The sequence below is a fragment of the Vidua macroura genome, chromosome 5 (assembly GCF_024509145.1).
Source record: "Vidua macroura isolate BioBank_ID:100142 chromosome 5, ASM2450914v1, whole genome shotgun sequence".
Taxonomy (NCBI): Eukaryota; Metazoa; Chordata; class Aves; order Passeriformes; family Viduidae; genus Vidua; species Vidua macroura.
Genome location: NC_071575.1, coordinates 27,768,425 through 27,788,948, shown reverse-complemented (window position 1 = coordinate 27,788,948; position 20,524 = coordinate 27,768,425). Strand labels below are relative to the sequence as shown.

General features: G+C 38.4%; 1 protein-coding gene across 3 annotated transcripts in view; it reads left to right on the top strand.

Moving 5' to 3' along the window:
• DGKI (diacylglycerol kinase iota) overlaps nt 1–20,524 on the top strand; it is a 203,494-nt gene that overhangs the window by 77,662 nt on the left and 105,308 nt on the right. For 2 of the 3 annotated variants that reach the window (XM_053978148.1, XM_053978150.1), the window contains exons 1-4: nt 11,914–11,993; nt 14,499–14,573; nt 16,960–17,016; nt 17,681–17,746. In XM_053978148.1, the coding sequence (XP_053834123.1) occupies nt 14,556–14,573; nt 16,960–17,016; nt 17,681–17,746 (141 nt within the window). In that variant the 5' untranslated portion in view covers nt 11,914–11,993; nt 14,499–14,555. Of the gene's footprint in view, nt 1–2,457; nt 2,567–11,897; nt 11,994–14,498; nt 14,574–16,959; nt 17,017–17,680; nt 17,747–20,524 lie in introns of those variants that run through there. The other variant, XM_053978149.1, reaches the window with a different exon arrangement.

Sequence of the window (20,524 nt, the reverse complement as noted above, 5' to 3'; positions counted from 1 at the left end):
AAAAGGGCCAGGTGGTGTAATTTGTCAGAGTAATATGAGATATGGTCACCTGGATACTCAGCATCTGCTCTGCTATCAGATTTGTGCTACCTTACCTTTCCCCCTTTTCCCCATTTTTCCTTTGTCTGTCTATATTTATTTGAAGGCCATGTGTTTCCTCTTTAGCTTGGCCTCCTTTTTTAATGGGAAAGGCTTCTGCAGTGCATATGGTGTGTTTTGACACTTTGTCTCTCTTTGCTCTGAGAGAAAATTCTGATAAGAAACTGTGCAAAAATAGACATTTTTTGGCTTGTTCCTGGGCCTAGGGGTCACTTCTGGCTGGCTCATACAAATTTGCAATCCCTGAGATAATTTTAAGTTAAACATGTTAAAACAGACCAGGAAAGGAAAAAAAGGCATTATTGTCATGCCTGTGTTTTGTGTATGTGTACTTTCCAGACAAACCATAAATCCAGCTTGGCATGCAGAGGAAGGGCAGGCTGTTGCCACAAAACTGTGCCAGGTCTCCCCCAAAAAGGCTCATCAGCCTCAGCTTGCTCTTAAAGAAATGTGGGTCAAGTCTCAGGTTCTCCTGTGGGAGGCTTGTGCATCTCTAATTCTGACTTGAAATAGTATCTGAGGCTTGCTGCTGAGATGTCTGCAACCACTCATTACACATATTTACCTTCCTCTCTTGTGAGGACAGGCCTCAGTAGGCTTGCTTTACCCCTGTCACTGATGCAGAGTGGAAAAAGTGATACTGCCCTGTTTCCACCCAAATAAATGAGCATGTTATGAATCACAAATAGACACAAGAACGTGCTCTTGTGTTTAGGAAGCCTGAATAACTACATTGATACCAAAAACAGCATAGAAAGAAACTGCCAAATATTGGAAAGTTTTCTTGAAAAATATATTTTAAAAGCACTTTTTTAGTTTCTTGTAACTTATTTCTCTAAGGGTTTAATCCAGTTATTGAGATGTGTAGCTTATGTTGTGCTTATATATTTGGCATAAAATCTTTCTTGCTAAATTGTTCCCTCCTGGTACATTGCCAGATAGTAAAAGTATTTTCCTTGGGCTTCTTCCCCTTTTTTATCAAATGCAAAATATTTAGGGAAAAAAACCCTTAATGTCAAAGTCTTGCCCACATTAAGTAGAAAGAGGGTATTGGATGGTCAGAGGCTGATGTTAATGTTCTGAGTTGTTCATGCTGCCCACAAAAGAGGGGGTTTAATAGATTCTGCTTCAGTTCCCTCTATTTTTCCAGACATGCACTGTGAGCAGCGAGGCTTCCAAGCTCCTTTAGTGCAGATATATATTGCGTTGTATATTTTCAGGACAATGAAAAGATTTGTTTAGCATATGGCTGACCTGGATTGTCTCCACTGGCTCAATTGACCTTTATTGCCTTGGGACAGTGGTAAGATGAGGAGATACTATAAATAGCTGCAGTACTGTGGGAGCAGTATCACAAAAATGCACTTTACACAAACAGCCTGTCATTTTACTTTGTGGGGGATGTGTGTATTTGGCTTACAAAGGGAGAGATCTCAGAGATGATTTTTGTCCTCTTCCGAATCACTGCAGCTGAAGCAGTGAGATTCTTTTGGCCACTACCATCAAGTTCTAATACCTACAATACAATAGTTTTGGGAAGCTGTAGGAAACAGACTGCTCAGGTGCAGCTGAGCTCTGTATTGGCAGCATACCGGGCTTGCACCTGAGGGTGGACATCCCAGGGGTGATGTCCCCTCAGCACTCTGGAGCCAGCTTCAGCAGTGTTTTTGGCCACCACTTGTGACTTCTGAGGAAGGTCGCATCTATGCCTCAAGAGCTGTAAAAATTACTTCGGACCAGAAAGATAGAACTGAAATAGAAATAGAAGTGGAAAGAAGCTGTAATTCCTTGAGGGATTCTGATATGATCAAGGAAGGTAGCAGTTTATGGTTTCCCTTCCTGGTGGTGTCCCCATGTCTTGTTTTATGTAGTTGGATGCTGAATGGATGACTTTTTCCAGCCTATAAGCTAAGTAAAAACAACAAGGGTTTGATTCTTTGTATAAACTCATATTTTATCTCCTATGAATGGTATTTGGAATTATGCATAAACTGACTCAACAGATCTAGTTGGTGTGTAAGGAAAAGGTGAAATGCATGAGGACTCCAGTGACACTGGCAAACATAACCACAGATAGTCCACTGGATTTGACATTTCAGCTTAGTGCCAGCTGAGTAACTGATCTCCATTAAACAGTAATTTCCAGTGATCAGGTTGCTTTATTCTTTTCCTAAACTGCTTTAGCAGGAGATGGCATTCAAGCACCATTTCACTAAAGCTGAAATGAAATGCATTGATGCCTCCTCTGATTTCTGGAGAAGGCTGGGGAGAATGTTGGGTAATTATGTTGGAGAGATGTATTTGTTACATATACACTTCATATATACGCTCAATTTTCTTTTTCTTTTCAATTTGCAGGAAAGCAATCTCCAGGTCAGGCCTCCAGCACTTGGCTCCTGTGCATTCCCTCAACATTCCAGTCACCAATGGACCTGTGAAGGAACCAAGAGCGGCCTTAGAGTGGACTGTAGGTGTTTGGTTTTTTGGCAGTTAGTTTGAGCGGTATCTCTAGTTGTTGCCCTCTCCATCCTTAAATCAACATAAGACATCATGTTGCTATCAGAATTGCTGTTAGTCATTAGGAACATGCTTCTATTATGAGCTGAAGCACAAGGCAGAAACATGAAAACTTGTGGGGACTTGAGCAAAAAAGGACAGATTTTCCAGCTTGGAAGCTATCTGGTTACATTTTCCCACCTCCTTCTTGACAAAGTCTGCCATCAAAGGTTGATCTAACTTTAGCACAGCAGGGTTTTGTGCCTCTGTTTGATGGGCCAAAATTTAAGGCTGAAGACACACGTAAAATTGTCTGCATCTGTAGAGTAGGTAATTGAAATCTTTGGTCACAGCTCTTGGTAGGTATGATTAGATTTCTTCTGAGCCCAAGCTCGTGTGCAGACATGGAGACAATGTTTCCACCCCTTGTCTTGCTCTTTTATGTTTCTGGGCTGAACCACTCTAGGGCTGGCCAAAAGTTAAAGCAAAATGTTAAAGGCATGGTCCAAACGTCTTTTAAACACTGGCAAGCATGGGACATCAACCACCTCTCTAGGAAGACTGTTGCAGGGTTTGGCCACCCTCTCTGTTTTTACTAATGGCAAGTCTGTACCTCCCCTGAACCATCCCCACACACCTTCCATGTGGTTATGCACTGGTAAGAGCTAAAAAGATGAGCATAAGCCAGCAGGTCACAAAAATGTCTCAATCAAAGCAAAGTGTGCAGCAGATTTTACCCTTGGCTATTGGTAAAGAGGTTGATACATTGCAGTATCAAGGCACCAGCCACCCAAGCATCTTTGAGTTGAAGATAACTTCTGTTTTGATGAATATGGCTTATGTTTATCTTTGTTCTCTGTACCAAAACAGAATTGATTTTTAAATGGCTTGCTCTTCTTGAACTCCAGGTGTTGCACTCAAAGTTTAAGGGGATGAAATTTTGCAGGCTGTGTTGCAGGAAGCTGGATTAGATTCACTATGAGGTCTGCAGTTTGAAAGCTTGCACAGAATCGTCTTGGAAGTGATTTGGAGAATACCTTATTCTTTCATTCCAGCAACCCAGGTGCTGATTCAGCAAGGTAGTAAAAATGCCTGTCTTGAGTCATCACTGCTGTTCAGTAGAAATCTGAAGGACCAGTCACATCAGTGAAGGGTTAAGCACATCAGCTAAATTAAACACCTTTGAAAACTGTACTTAGAAAAAGCAACAGCAACAATACCTGCAAAAAAAAAAAAAAAAAAAAAAAAAAATCTGAACCCCAAGTCCAACAAGCACAGATTGCCCTTACTCAGCCAATTGTCTGCTACTCCTTTACCAGGGTGATTCATGATCCCATGATGATTACTCCTTTTACCTCATGTGATCCCTATACTTAAATACAGCAAGATTTGCTATAAGTTGGTAAAAATTGATTAAATATTTTGGGGTTTGTGTTTTTTTTTTTTTTTTTTTTTTTTTGTTTTTTTTTTTTTTTTTTTTTTTTTTTTTTGTTTTTTTTTGTTTTTTTTTTTTTTTTTTTTTTTGTAGCTTATTTCCATGGTTATGGTTTAGATTTTTGATCAGTTCAATTTATTAGCTGTTTGCAGCCTCTCAGACTGGTGTTGCTGCTTTACCTCACACTTTGATTGGAGAAAGGAAGCAGTTCTGTGTCATGTGGGGAGAGGGACATAATAGTGAGTGGAAGACATCTGTGGCTGGGAGGAGACTGAACTGACCAGCTGTGGTAACTGGTAAAAAGGAGAAAGGTATTTCTCAAATCTGAGGTATGATGGAAGTGAGGTTTGGAGATGTGGGGAGGTTGAAGTGGACCAAAGGTTTTTAATATGTAGTGAATTTCAACAGAGAAAAAAGCTCTAAGTTTTAAATTAAGTCCAGAGGTATATTTGGCAGAGTGAACAGATATTTCAATTGATGTTTCGGAGCCAGACAAGAAGTTTTTGTATTTAATCACTGGAAGGCAGCATTGATCAGTGTGTGTTGCATCCTCATATTCATCATCCTTCTCTTTAGTATTTCTGAGGATGATTCTCCAAGGACACATGATGGGAGATCTTTCCAAAGTCTAAGTGACATGAGCATAAATTGTCTCTTGACTTAAAAGTCAGGAGATATTTTCTACCACAGTCTTCACAGTAATAACTGGAAAGAATTCTCTGGCCGTTGCCTCTGTTTTTGAGAGTTCCTTGCAGGGGATTTGCCATTATCAGATGGACCTGTGAACAGGGCACTGAGTCAGAGTGTGGGATTCCATTCTCTGCTCTGTCACTTACCTTGTGAGTGAGCTCAGAGGAGTTGTTTTTTCTCTCAATACATCAGCCTCTATAGCTGTAAAATAGAGGTGATGATTCTCATGTCCCCTAAGACTTTTTACACAACCCCCCCCAGTATTCTTTACTATTGTTCTTGCTACTGTCACTCTTCCCTGAGCTTTCTTTTCCCTAACATACTTACAAATGTCCAGTTTCATCACATTTGTTACACTTAGTTCAAGTTAACTTGTAGCTTTGCTGTATACTTTAAAATTCTCTTTTCACACCAGGGCCATACAGAATAGAGTGTGTGGAGTAGGTGTTATAATAACCAGAGGGGAGTGCTGGGGATGCCTTACCAAAAAGGAATTTACCTAAATGGCTGCCCCTGTGATATGTTTATGCCTATACCTTTCTCCCACACACCTTCATTTCAGACATCACTCCCAAGTGTTAAATAATAAAGCAGGTAATTCTAGCCCAGATTCTCAAATGAGTACACACTGAGCCACCCAATACACTGTCTGTGCACCTTTGAGGATCCAGGTCTTTGTGTATTTTTCTATTACCATTTTCTACTAAGGATTATAACCATAAGGTTTCCTGTAATTTTCTTTTAATTACTGCCTTCTAGCTCTTGCTTTCTGTGGTGCCTACAAAACTATTGACAGCCACTAGAATAGTAGAGTGCTGAACATCCCTAAATATTTTTTTTTTTTTAATAGTGCATTTTTTCTGTTGATGCCCATTTCTTTCCTTCTCCCATGACAATGAGGCTCCGAATCTTTCCCCCACTTCTTAAGAGGCATTTGAAGGTATTCAGTTTCCATTCTTGGTGGTCAATGAAAAAACTTGACGGATATATGCTTTCTGCTCAGTGAATGCAGAATTGGAGTCCTCTGGGTACAAGCTGAATGCTTTTTAGAGGAGAAATATTACAATTTATACCATAAATTATGTGTGTAAAAGACAAAGAAATCTTTTAGGTCTTAACAAGAACAGAAAACTGTGTCAGACTAGAAGTTAAAAAATGGCATTTGGCAATATGTGGAAGCAGGCTTGGGTCAGGAGGATTGTACAAGGCACTACCTGATTCCACATGGATGGAGTAAGGAAAGCCAGACCTCATCTAGTGTAGAATCTTACAGGAACAGGAAAGGTAACAGGAATGGTTTCTGTAGGCAAATCATCAGTGATAGCAACAGCAGGAAAAATGGTGGGCTGCCACTGAATAGGGCAGAGAATATGGTGACAAAGGGCATGGAAAATTGGAATTGCTCAGTCCCGTATTTTTTTTTTTTTAACCTCTATTTTTGCTGGTAAGAGCTGCCTTCAGCAGTCCCAGGTCACTTATACCAGGGTCTGAAAGAAAGAAAACTAAGTCTTGTGGAGGATGATCAAGTTAGGGAATACTTAGACTGAACATACAGAAGTCCATGGGAGCTGATGAGTTGCACATAAAGGTGCTGAGGGAGCTGGCTGATATCACTGCTAGAACAGTCTGTTGTCTTTGAATGGTCATGAGGGTCAGAGGATGTTCCTGAGGACTGCAAGAAAACAAATGTCCATTCTGCCTTCAAGAAGGATAAGGAGGATCCAGGGAACTCCAGGCTAATCAATCCTACCCTGATTTCTGTGAAGGTTGTGGAGCAAATCCTTCTGGAAGTAATTTCCAAAAATATTAAGAATAAGAAGTGACTGAGAGTATTCAGCACTGATTTATGGATGGGAGATTGTGCCTGACCAGCCTAACAGATTAAATGACTGTTTTGGTAGATGAGGGGAGAGGAAAGGCCATTGTGTTGACTTTTGCAAGGCTTTTGACACCATCTTCCATCACATCCTTGTAGATAAATTGATTGGGGTGTGGGCTAGACAAATAGACATCAAGTGACCTATATCAGTGAGGTATTTAAAATTAGTGAATGTGACTTTTAAAGGAGTCTGTTGCATTATATTCTGTGCCTTTTTGGTACTAGTCAGTAGTTCTGTCTGCTTACTTTTCTGGACAGTAAGTGTTTGGAAGTGCCTAATGATGTACAAAAGCTTGGATAATTAGCTTATGTGTTAATACAGTAGCACATGTTTTGCATATGATGAAACATTTCCCACATTCTAGATAAATTTATTTTTTTTTGCCATTAATGGTTTGGCTTTTGTATCATAACTTCCTAAAAGCTATATAACTTTTACACTGGGGGATGTATTTCTCTTCCATTAGAGAGTCTTCAAGGCTAAATTTTGTAATTGGGAATTAAGCTTTCAGTTGAAAAGAGATGTTTATTTTTATATGCTCTCATGACAAAAGGAGAATTCTGGGGTATTCCATTAGTCACATAAAAAGATGAGGAGGTGATAGGAATTCTAGCTCAAATTATGTAGTGAGGAATGCAAGCCCCATGCATATTTAAAAATGGATGAATTTTTGTGTACAGTTGACACTTGAAGTGCTGTGCTCTGGATCAGTAGTTCTACTTTGCTACTTTTTGTTCATGAAGGTTTGAGATCTGATATTCTTTCCAGAGAGATCTAAAGAGAAAAGAGGTCTGTCATATTTCAGAATGGTGGCCATATCTTTGTATTTTTCCAGTGGCGTAGAGGATGCAGTGATTTTGCAGAAAGTGACATCTAGAAAATATTTTTTCATGTTCCTGAAATGCAGCTGTTATCAGCTGAAGTAGTGGTTCATGAGGACATGGGGAATCATCATCTCAGTTGATAGCATCTGAACATTGCTTCTCTATGAAGACAAATGTTGTTATTCTGCTTCTGTATACAGGTGATCTCTCAGCTGAGGCTCAGGGGGATCTCAAAAGGCAATTGATGCTGAGATGTTGGAAAGCATGGTGGGGGAAAGGAGAAACGTACCCGTATGCTGTTTTGTTTTGCTCTATGTCCACGTATTACATTTGCAATAATTAAAGAATAGGTGACCTCTACATGAAATGTATTCCCAAATTAAAATGTGCTAAGATGGACTTAAAATTGAGAATGTATATTAACAGGAAAATATTTGAGGCACTACTCCAGTTTGCAACATGAGTATTGCAAACTCTGAAATTTCAGAGTTAAAGGTGAAACATAATCCAAACATGACAGAAAGATATTTGGGAAGGAGACATCCAAACAAATTTGTTTCTACTCAATAGTCATCTCATTAAAAAAGGGCCAAAATTAGTAATTTTTGCTTTCAAATATATTTAATTAAGTTTAGATTGATGACCACTGATTTTACACTAATCATAAGTATCACCCAAATGTGTATTTGCAAGAAGATTCTTCTCTCTTCTGGAGGGTTAACAAAGGGAAAATTTTCTTACTGATCTAATTTAGAGATTTTTCTTAAATAATTTTTTGTGGAATGTCAGTCATAGTGGGAGTGGAGTTCCATTCCTCCTGTTACAATTGGAGTTACAGCTCTTTTGAGCTAGAAGTTTGGGCTGACTGCTTTATTTGTTTGGCTGAATAAGTACAGCTTCTTGACATGGCAAATTAAAACAGCCAGGTTTATCTCCACTGCTTTTGAAACCATGCTGACTGCAGTCTGAGGAACAGTGAGGTATGGAGATAGTGGTGGGCATTAAAAAAATGGTGACTCTTGCTCTGTCATTTACTATGCTGGAGCACTTGAAGAAATCTAGTTCAATCAATGAAATGTGCACAGCAAGTCACGAATACGCGCATGTAATTACATGGTTCCCAAACGCCTGGTCCTTGAATTCTTATTTCTCTTCCACTTCAGGGGGGATTGTGTGTGGTATTTGTTTGGTATGCAAGGAATGTTTGCTATACTGAAATTATTTTTGTTTGCTATTAAGGTGATAATGGATCAGGAGCAATCAAGTGGGAGGTCTCCATCTGGGAGATGGAGAGATATTGAGATGGTGTGTCCCCTGTGAGCCAGGCTGCCAGGAAAGCACTGCTGCCTCCGCTTCACTGAGCAGGGGCTCTTTTTCTTCCCAGGACATTGAGTTCACACATTTGTGAAAGCTGGGAAGCTGGAGAGGAGAGAGAGTTCACAGTTTTCTTTATTAGGCCACAGTCATTGCTGTTTTATCCATAATGATGGACAGTATCCATTTTCCACATAGCAAGTCAGAGCAAAATGTGTCAGCACAAAAGTGTGATTTTCTGGGTCAGCTGAGGTGGCACCAAAAGCATCAGTCCCACTGAAGCCATCTTTAACCCACCACTCTTTGTGTCAGATCCAACAGTTATGTGGTCACAGGGCGAGTCATTTTGTCTATCTGATTTGGTAGATAAGATATCTAGTTTTTTTTCCATTAGCTGAACTGATTTTGTGTGTAGCTTTACAGCTACAACAGATTCAACATGAGAAAAATGGCAAGAGCATGAGACTGGCATCTGTGTCTTCAGGGACAAAAAGAGAACAGCTGCTTCTTTAAAAGACATTAAATCCTAAAGCCTACATAAAGACATAAAGTACAGAATAAACCAAACTGGCAAACATCTTATGAAAAAAAAAAAAAAAGTCTGTGTCAAAATATACAAGTGATGACAGAACCTTTACTGTGGTTTAGCTTTGTCTTATACAGGATATCATCCTAGAGGTGTTAGCAGCTTATTCCAGGGACCCCTGTCAGCTTCTGTCTTGGTATATAGGGATGAGTGCCCTTTTGTCCAGAATGTTGTGGAATATTGTCCATAAATTTTGCAGTAGAAAATACTGTTTTGTTGAAGTCAAAATTCTTCATAGAAATGCATTGATTTTTGTTAAAATTTTCTGTCAGAAGTGAATAAAAAATTTTGGCTTACAAAATGTCACAGCATTTCCTTTGACTATATCATCTTGATTTTCATAAGTGGCAAGAGAATGTCTCATCATATAAATGACAGAGCCTTGTAATATTTAAAACAGTGAAGTTCAAATAATTCCCTTTGATCTTATTGAGACAAATTAACTGAGAATGAATGATTTTTGAGGGAGGGCATTTCATCTTGAGCAGTCTCAGCTCTTTGCTCTGATTCAGGATGAAAGATTTTCCAAAAGTCCATTTGCTAGAATTGAAATTGTGAGTTTTCACACAAAGTGCTGTGAAATTTTCTGTGGTAGAAGGTGTCTGAAGGTTGCCACTCATACTAGATCAGCTTATTTACATTTTTATTACCTAGTTGTGTTAGAACTCTATAATAACATGAACTATGAAGGTCATCCTTATAGACTACTAACTAATTTTAATTACATGGTAATGTAAAGTTTGACATGTAAATCTCTGATACAATCTGGAACAATAGGGAACGAACAGTCCAAACCAGGTTATGGAAATAGGCCACTTTATCTTTAGAAATCCTGATGGCAAGTTATGTGGATCTGGTCCAAATGAAGCGGTGGTTAATCTATTTTTTAATATAATTTTTATTCCTTGTTAAAAATTCTGTCCTAGAAGCTGAGTGCTTTCTTACTTAGCTTTCAGGGTTGGTTTTTCCTAACAATCTTTTATATACTACGAGATTTACCTCTGGGTTACAGTGTTGAGTTGGCACTGTTTTGTCAGCAGAGAATCTGCTCAGGTCAAGCACTCTTTGGTGAGCTTGTATCATGCTGCTGAAGAGAAAATAGCTGCAATATAAGGACACACATTAGGGACAGAATTTACAGTCTGAATAATACCCTCTAAGAAAGGCTTGAAGAATTTCTTAAGCTAGTGCAAGTTCTTAGAAATTGTTTTGCATTATAAAAGTGTTGAAAATCCTCACCTAAACAATTGTGATCTGGGAATTGAAACATTTCAGATGAAGTTGAAGACCTGCAGACAGGTAGACCTCTCACCAAAAAACAGCCAGTGTTGGTCTTTTCCTCTTGTTTTACTGGAAGTGAACACCATGATTGTGGTAGGCACCATATGCAGTCTTGCCTAGGTCCTGGCTGTTGTGGATGCACTCCAGAAGGAAAAGGATTTTGCTACTTCTGCTTTTTTGCATTACTAAGAAATCAGCATAGCAAGAGAAGCTATCTCATTTTATCACTTTGAAAGTGACAGGGGTATTTTAAATAAATTATTTTCCTCAAGATGGCTATTCAGAGCATCCTGCTGTCGGACGCCATCTGTTTGGTGAGCATCATCGTTTTTGACTTCTGCAGTGTGGGAAGCAAATATCAGACTGTCAAAGTGTTTTCTGGTATGCTCTAATTCTGGCTGAACGGAATCCCTATTTATTCACTTTGTTCAAGTAGTGTACAGTAGACTTTTAGGCTTTTTAGCCACATCAGGAATACAGGCAAGTGAAACCCATAGTCCATCTACAATCAAGTTTCTCTAGAACAAGAATTTACACAGAATCAAGGTACAAATTTGGTCAAATGAGGCTGTCAAGACAAAGTTAGATGTTAGCCTATGATGTTAGATGTTGATCACTCCTAATTGTCAGTGTGCTTGGTAGATCCTTTTTTTGAGAGCATTCTCAGATGAGTGTGTTGTTCTTTCATGTATAAAGTTCAAGTCCAGTCTCTCTTGGTAGTGTAATGCTTTATTGAGGTATTCACAAACAGAGTGTTGACCCAGCTATTTCAAGGAAAGCATTTTCCCTAGTCTAGTTTATCCTATCATCCTAAAGACATAGTCAGCATTTTGGTTTTTACTCCTGTGCCCAGTTCTCAAATTTTTTGGTTTCTCCCATTGAAAGTTCATTACTTGTGTTTTTGTTTCATCTCTCTGAATTTTCTGTTTCTTTAAAATTTTGTGTACATCTCACACCTATGAAATCTGAATTCCCAGTTAAACTATGCAGCATGTGGGAAGAACATCAGCAAAGTTTAACTGAACTGTGTTCAGACTGATGACACATCATTGTATTGTCAGCATCTTTTAAGCTGGGATGGTCAGCCAGGGCAATACTGTTATATGCTATGGCTTTGTGTTGTAGAAAACCAAAGCAATACCTGGTGGTGTGGTAGTTGTTTTTTTTTGTTTGGCGCTTTTTTTTTAGTTTATTTTAGTTTTCTAAATTTGTTGAATAACCTATTTTTTCCCTATATTCTCAGATGGCTGAATTTCACAAAACAGATGAACAACTATTTCTTTTTTTCCCAGGAAAATGCTGTGAATGGAGAGCATCTGTGGCTAGAGACAAATGTTTCTGGGGACCTCTGTTACCTGGGGGAGGAGAGCTGCCAAGTCAAATTCTCAGTGAGTTACTTTTGGATTTCTTTTTCTTTTTCTGAGGTAACAAGCCTGGTTTCAGACTGATGCAGTGCTCAGTCACTTGAGAGCTTGAATTGTTTGCCTGTGTTCCAAAAGGAGAGCAAAAAGGGTAAAAGGCTTCTGGTAAAGACCTTATAGCATCAGGAAAAAAAAAAAACCACAAACCAGTTTTGATTGATCCAGATTATTTACACAGTGAGAATGTATGTAATGAACAGCTTTACTAACATGGTAAGGAAAAAAAGAGTAGAATACTGATATGTTTCAGGAATATGAAAAGACACTAGTCTATTTTACATGAAAATATACACAAATACATCACTTGTTGCAGCCTCTGAGAGGAGGATCTGATCAAATCTCTGCAATTTTAATCATTGCACGGGTTTGAACTGAATTTTCCATACTCTTGAATACACTCACCAGCAATGAGTGCGTTCATATTTGAGTGTTTACCTTCTCCTATTAGGGAATGTTCAAGGTTACCTTTTTCCTATTGAAGCTTTTCTGCTGTCTATGGGAACATTTCATTGGACTGATCTCAGATCCATGAGTATCTGTTCTTTGACTGTTACACCTCCAGTCTACTTCAGGAGCTCTTTTTGCCTAGGGTTTCAGTTAAATTGCTTCATCAAAAGAGAAGAAAATACCCAAACCCCTCTTACTTTGGTATTTAGGAAGTTTGGGAAGAGAGTGGGGATCCCGTGTTCATGTCTTTGGTTTGAAAGAATGCTCTAAGGGAGTATCCTAGCCCTTGGACTGAAAATGTTAAAGGGAATTCCTTTTCTCTGGTATATTTGTGGTTACCACCTGTGACTCTTCATGATGCTGTCTTTCTGCTTTTACTACCACCCTCCCCAGTGCCCCCCCACCTTCTGAGCATTTAATTCTAATCAAAGCATTTTGATCCACTAATCACCCCCAGTTTTCAGGGCAATGTGATCCAAAATGCTAGTGCTTTCCATAGCCCAAATTTAATACCCATCTCCCAAAACTTCCCAAGCAAATTGGTTACATTATGGTAAATAGCATTAAGGCCAAGCCCCAGAAGCCTATGCCTCCTTCAGAGTTCTGAAGCAAAGTCCCAACAACTGCTGATTGTGTGGTAGTACTCAAAGGAAGTGTCACTGTCACTGCGTGTTTGCTGTGCACTTACACTGGTCCTGAGACACCAAGTTCTGGCAAAAGCTGGACACAGGATTTCTTTGGCTGAGTGGACCTTTGTCTGCCCCAGTGTGGTTGTTCTTGTGTTCTCAGTAGATTTTTGCCTTCTTAAAATGGAGAAAGTTCTTCCTCATGATTTAGTGCATTGAAAGTGATATGGAAATTTGATAAGATATTGTGTATGGCTTTCACAGAGATAAAAAACAAACTTCGTAAACACAGAGATAAAAACCATGGACTTACCAAGTCATGAAAGATTAGCCTGCTACACAATGCCATGATTCTTCAGGTTAAACATTAGAACACCATATACATATGAACATGTACAGCTAGGATGTATCTAGAGAATTAAGATAATTAATAAAATTATTAAAATTATTCCATAATGTGAGCTGAAGCTGTGTTCCTTTTATTTTTTAAATGACCTTATTTAAAATATGCTGAAAATTATAAAGAAATCATTTATTAGACATTTAAATGGACATGAATAAATTTAATGTAAAAAATCTGAAGCAAAGAAATCTCAGCTTACTGTGTATTTATAAATCTTCTGTCCCTCAAGCACAAGTCTGTAAGTTAAACTTCTATGAAAATTAATTCAATCTGGTTCATTAAATTGAGTTTATGGAAATAAAGAAAATAAATACATTATCTCTTCTGGATGTATTCTCTTGCCTTTGATATGCCTCGGCCCAGGGGATTCAATTGAAATGATTTCAAAAGCCCTACTGAAATTAATAAAACTAACCAGCATAATTGAGAATTTTGTCCCTGCTGTAACATTTCAAGAAGCATTTAACAGCATTCTTTGAGAATTTTGCCATTCTCTGCTAAAATGACCCACGTACCCAAGTATTTTTCTGCAAGGCAATGGTCAGGCCCATCAAATTAAATATTTTACGATAAGCATGAAAAGACCTCTTGCAAACTGATCTGAGTTCTGATTTACATGTACAATTTTTCTCCTCTTTGCTCATCATCTTCTTAGGATGCTCACTTTTAGAGTGATGCTCTGCAGTGTTAACATGATCCCCTACTTAAAGGGAGATATTCACTTCTAGTTCACAAGCTGGAGTGCTGTGGCTGGTTGTGGTTTTTTTTTTTTTTTTTTTTTTTTTTTTTTTTTTTTTCACAAAAGTTCATGTTTTAACCAGAAGAACTGCAGATCTTTTTCATTTATTTATTTTTTAATTTTATACACAACTGAGAGCACCAAGGAGGGGGGAAGTGTGTTGTATCCGGAGCGAAACATCTCCTGTTTTTCAGCTGACTGTTTTCCCACTGGGCATAGCTCAGCTCCACGCACACACTGTCCCTTTCCTGTTGCAGAAGTCTGCCCTGCGGAGGAAGTGTGCTGCCTGCAAGATCGTGGTCCACAACGCCTGCATGGAGCAGTTAGAGAAGGTGAGACATTGCCATCTTCTGGAGCCTGACATAGCCAACATGCTAATTATTTTAGTGAGGTTTCAGCCTGGAAAACCCTCTGTGTCAAATTAAGTTTTCACAGCTGTTTTAACAATGTACTTGTGAACAAAAGTTGGCTTAAAATTGCACCTTTTTTTTTTTTTTAAAGTATATTACTTTGGACCCCATGAACCATAAAAAACCCCAAAACCAAACAAAGAAAAAACTACAGAATGCTTTCACACTTTTAATATTTTAAAAAATAATTTACCTCTGCTTCTAGATTGAAAATTAAAGCTTGAAAATGGAGTATCCGGTCATGTACAAAATTGGCCTTTTACAATTCCCCAACTGTCATTGTATGACAGTTATATTTATTATGAGCAGTGCAGCATAAGATGCTAGTGTGAGCTTTCCCCCCTGTATTTACAGACTATACTGTTTTCTCTTCAAAACTTTAGAATTCAAGGTTTTGTCTGTAAAATGGAAAACATCAAACCTTTCCTTTATACTACCATGATTTCTGTGAGCATCTGTTCTGCTTATCATTTCCTTCAAGGGTCCTTGATCACACCCAAGCACCTACAGAATATCTATCACTGACTTCAGTCTTCCCCTCAGAGATTTGTCTCCATTATGCCTAACTGGAAATGTGCTAGAGAAATCTCCTCCCCACCCTTTTCATTCCTGGTGGGGTATGTGCAAAGAAATATGTGTGGGAATTTCCCCATTGCTTTCATTAGAGCTTCATTTTCACTCCTATATGTTTAGAAATGTTGATCTTCATAAAGGAAGCTGATGCATAACAAATTTATAGCAGCAACTCTATAAGGAAAGGGCTTTTTCCTTTCCAAGTATTTGGACTCATGCTGACAACTCCCACAGTGATTGCCATAATACCAAGTTGGAGAAGTACCATTTCCACCCCTGATGCTTTTAAACACAGTGAAATTAACATTAGCACATGCTTTCAGCACAAAATGTTACCAGTGAATTTTTAATGACTTCCTTCATTGCAGCAGTGCTGACTTTCCATAGCCCAGTGAGTTGGTGGCATTGCCAGCCAGAGAAAATGAACACTTAGATAAAACCCAGCTTCTCTGTGCTGTTTTGGAGACCATGAAATCCACCTCTTGACAGAGGACTTTTTAAAAGTCCATAAAGTTTAAAACTAGTACATCAGTCTTCTGCTTTACCCTCTCTTCAAAGGTGCTAATTTTAAGGAAAATAAATATAAGCTGGGTCTTTCCAGCCTGCCATGACTAAGCAGTGAAATAACAAGTTGCAATTCCAGGTGAAGAGCAATGGAAGAAGACTAGTATTACAATGCCTTTCATTTCTTTAGATGTACTAGGTATTTTGTTTACTTTTTTTTGTGTGTGCCTTTTTTTAATTATTATTTTTATTTTTCTCCCTAGAACTATTATTTTGAAAGCAACTATTAAATGGGGGGAGAACTTATTTATTTGGGGAGGGTTGTATTTAAATTTGAAGAAACTTGATCATTCTACCTTTGTGACAAAAGCATAGCTGTGCTTTATCTTCAAATGTTTAATTCTTTGAAGGACAGTCAACTCAAACCTGTATTTGTTTCATTTAGTGCATCCTATCCTTACTTCACATATCCTTTAGACTTTTTGCGGGTCTCTCTCTTCTTCAGTGTCTTTTTTAGTGTCTACATCCCTCTATTCTTATTTCTATTTTTCTTTTCTCAAAACTTTTTTCTCATAGACCTGCCTTCTTGTTTCTTAAATACTTTTTTTCTCTTCACCTTCCTCAAAATGTTTTCCATTCATGAGAGCTCCTGTTGTCCTCTTTGGAGTGGCAACACCACTGCATGAGGCAATACAATGCTCCCCAAAAGATTTGTGGTTGGGAGGTGGATGCAAATATCCTTGTCTAAGGAAAAGGTAGAAATCTATGAGAATTTGCATGGTTTTTTATGTAAGTGGCAACTTCTCCATAGATTTTGTTTATAAAGACATAAAGATAGGATGTGCAAAAAGGTCTTACAGAGTGAAGTTTCCAGCATCTACTGACTTTTGAGACCTAAGCTGAAGTCTGCACTTGTTTGCAAATGATCTTCAGAAAAACAGAACAGATAAAGTGGTTTCCTTCTAGAAGGAGGAGGCAGTTGAAATATTTGAACTGAGTAGGCAGCAATAGCATTAGTGAAGATGGGGCTGTGTCAAGGTCTAGCAAGGAGAATTAACATGGCATATGAAAAGAGATTTTTCTGACATTCAGGTACGTAACTTTTTTTCATCTAGTGAAGCTAATATTGTAATAGATAATAAGTACTTTGGAAGTCTAGCCTAGATCAAGATATTGGAATAAATTTTCTTTCAGCTCACCTTAAATTTTAACACTTTTATTTTAATGCCAGATTAATTTTCGCTGTAAACCAACTTTCCGAGAAGGAGGCTCCAGATCTCCGAGAGAAGTAAGTAATACACAAATGACAATTTCTTTTTTTCTTTTCATTTCACATGTGTTCTGGTCCCCCTGGTGTGCAGCTGCAGAAGTGCTTTGAGATTGAGAGTAGTCTTAGAGAATCGGTTCCCGGTGGAACATATTCCCCTCTCCAGAATAAATGTAAAATGAATTCTAGCTGAAGCACTCTATTACTTACACTGACAGAAAACATTTCACCTTTCTGTTGTCTTTTGCCCATTCATTCAGTCATTCTATCTTTTTTCTTTTTCTTTTTTTTTTTTTTTGGCACCATTGTTTTTCTTCCTGGCCTTTGAGCTACTATTTTTATTTTTTAAAAAACTATTTTCCTCTCCTTTCACTTCTTCTCAATATTTTTTCCTCTTTAGAAGTATCTCAAAATCAAAGATTTAAAAACCTGAATACTGAGGAAGTAATTCTGGCCTTATTTCAATGAGGCTAAAGAAAACACCACCTTGTCCTTATTCTTCTTACAGTTTTGGTGGTTTTTGAGGTTTCCTGCAGTGCCTGCTGCACATTTTGCTCCAGAAATTCCTCAGCTGGCTGAAGGGACTTTTCCCTTGGTGTCTGTTAACAAATTTCACATAGATGGTACCACTGAGTGCAAGGTGCCCATGCTTCCTATAACACATCTTTTTTGTCCTTGTTTGCAGAACTTTGTGCGGCATCACTGGGTGCACCGGCGGAGGCAGGAGGGCAAATGTAAGCAGTGTGGAAAGGTGAGAGTTCCTGCACAGCACAAGCATGACACAGGGCACTTAGGAGTTCAGGGTAACCAGTAGGTCCTTCTAGTCACTGCATTTTTTTCTATCACAAACACTTGGCCTCTTTTAATAGCTAATGACAAGCCTGAGATGTTGAGTTACAATCCTGATTCCCATGTGGGAAGAGAAAGGCAGCTGCATCTGCAGGAATGAGCACAGCATTTGTCCTGGGAGGTTGTGGTGTACTGGCTGCTGAAAGTGAGGAGGAGGAAAGCTGTGGCTTCTTGAGCCTTAATTGCTAAGCTGACCCTCTGCGAATATGATTTTCTTGCAGTGCTGTCCTCTGTGCCAAAATTGTGATGGCTTATTTTTTAGGCTTCTGGAACAGAAAGGCTGTTGCTTTCTTTCTTCCCCAGCAGTCTCTAAGATTTGTGAGACTTCTTTGTGTTTCCTCTGCTTCATAGATTGTAAAAGTTTATTTCTAAAAAAGTATCAAAAGGGGGAAGAAGTACTTTAGCTACTGAAGGTCTTCTGAAATATTATGAACCCCTGGAATATATTGAGAGATACTTAAAAATTAAATTAACAGGGATTAAATTTCCTTTCCTTAGCACTGTATTATACTTTTGCCTCCCTGTTTACAACTAGTAAGAAAGTCCAGGTCTCATCTCCATGGCACAGCACTTCAGTCAGAGGAAAATGAGATTTGTATCTGGATACTCATGCAGATTGTCAGCTACCAGCTGCAATAGGACATGCAATAAAACGTGATGCTCTTTTATAGCAAGTACCATGGGAATGGTGCAGCAAGGCAGTTTGCACACAGCATTCTTAGGGTATGACTTTGCCATCCTTCTCTGCCTTCTTGGCCTGGATCTCCCCTGCAGGCATTTGGAGTTGATTTTGCAGTGAGAGTACATACTAGGTATCATATCAAAACTTGTGCTAGGTATATCCCCATGGGTAGCCTTGCTTGGTATAGGTCTTGAAATCCAACTATCAAACAGAGAATATAGAAAACTTCAGAGAAAATCTCAGTTTTCCCCTTATATAAGAAATATCCAGTTAAGAACAACATAAGTATGTTGTAGTAGAGTTGTTCTTTGCCAGGAAACAAAGAATTAGAGAAAATTATAACAAAAAAAAAATCCGTTATATTTACTGGCCACACAGTCTCCTATTACAGCAAAATGCATGTGCACTACTATAGCATTTCAAAAACCTCCAAGTAAGAGCCACTTTTATTATTCTCTTGTCTTGCAAGAAAAGGGAAATTATAATTGAAACAGAATGACAGTACCTTTAAAGCAATAAAAAAAGTATTATTCATGGAATACTTAAGGATTCTGGTAGATCTCATTGTTGTGTTATGGTTCCATCTCATGCCTGGAATGGGATGGTTAAGTATTTTAATGATCATTAATTACAGTTTAAATAAAGAAAGTTTTCATCTCATGCTTCAAATCAAGTAAGTGGATAGGGATTAATGCACTCCATATCCTTAGCATAGCCTGGCTTTATACTCTGTGGGCCATTATCTGCTATGGCTGACACTTCCTGAAAAATGGAGTACACAGGGGTCTGTCAGTGTTCAACCTTAGATCAAAAGTGCAGTTTGAAAGAAATTTTCCTTCTTATCATCACTTGCAATGGTTCAGATGGGGGACAGTCTAGTAACAAATAAACTGAATTCCTTTTAGATTAAACTTAATTGGAAGCTCACTCTGCAGTTACTGGTGGGAATTCAGTCCACCAGACCAGACTGCAGCTAATTCAAAGTAAAATCCTCTGAAAATGCTTATGTGTAATCTGAATACTAACAGAGCCTATGCTACCCTGTTACACATTACTTGCTAGTGCAAATACAGCTTATAGAAACTCATCTAGGCTTTAGGTTTTTACTCTTCTTCGCAAGGGTAATTTTACTGATTTATTGCTGAAGTACTCTATAGAGAAATTGGTACCAGGGAAGGGAGCCTGGAATGTGCAGTGTAACCAAGAAAACTATTCCTGTTTTTGTCTCATGAATTTCCAGAAATTGTGCCTTTATATTTAACAATCTGTGATAATCTTTTTCCTGTGGTCTTGCCTTGTCGATCCCTGAGTTCATGTAAAGTTGTAGCATTTAAAATATCCCTTAGCAAGAAATTCCTGAACTTAACTACATGCTATGAGAAGAACTACATTTGCTTGTTTCAAACCTGTCACACATTAGGTTTTTTTCCTAATGCTTCATAGTTGTTGTGTTTGAAGGAATGGTAATTAATAGTCCAAGCCATGGCATCCACACCATTCATGATGCTTAATAATCCTTTTCTTTCTCTTGAAGATGTGGAAAAAAAAATTCGTAGCTGTTAGCTATTTGTCACCTGAGATCATCAGAGAAATATGGCTAATTTTTTTCTTTCTATAATATGACATAAAAATGCTCAGACCATGTGATCCAGCATCCATTTCATAACTATGTGCAGTAATAGAAGCTTAAGGATGAATGAAAAGGGATTTTTTTCTTATATGCTTCCAGCTAGCAGTGGCTGAGGGGTTTTCTGAGACTGAGAACACATTTTGGACCATAATGCTAAACAAACACTATTTCTTTAACCTTCTGTGCTGTACAGAGTGGGGTGTCTTCCACACAGATGCAGTATGTGTCTACAGTGTCTCTGTCACTGGTCCCTTTAAAGGCCTGTGGATTGATGCAGAGCTGCATGTAAAGTTAAGACTGAAATTTCTAGTGCTTGAAAGGCCATTCTGGTTCTTTGGTATTTTAGCAGAGATTGCCATCCAAGTGCT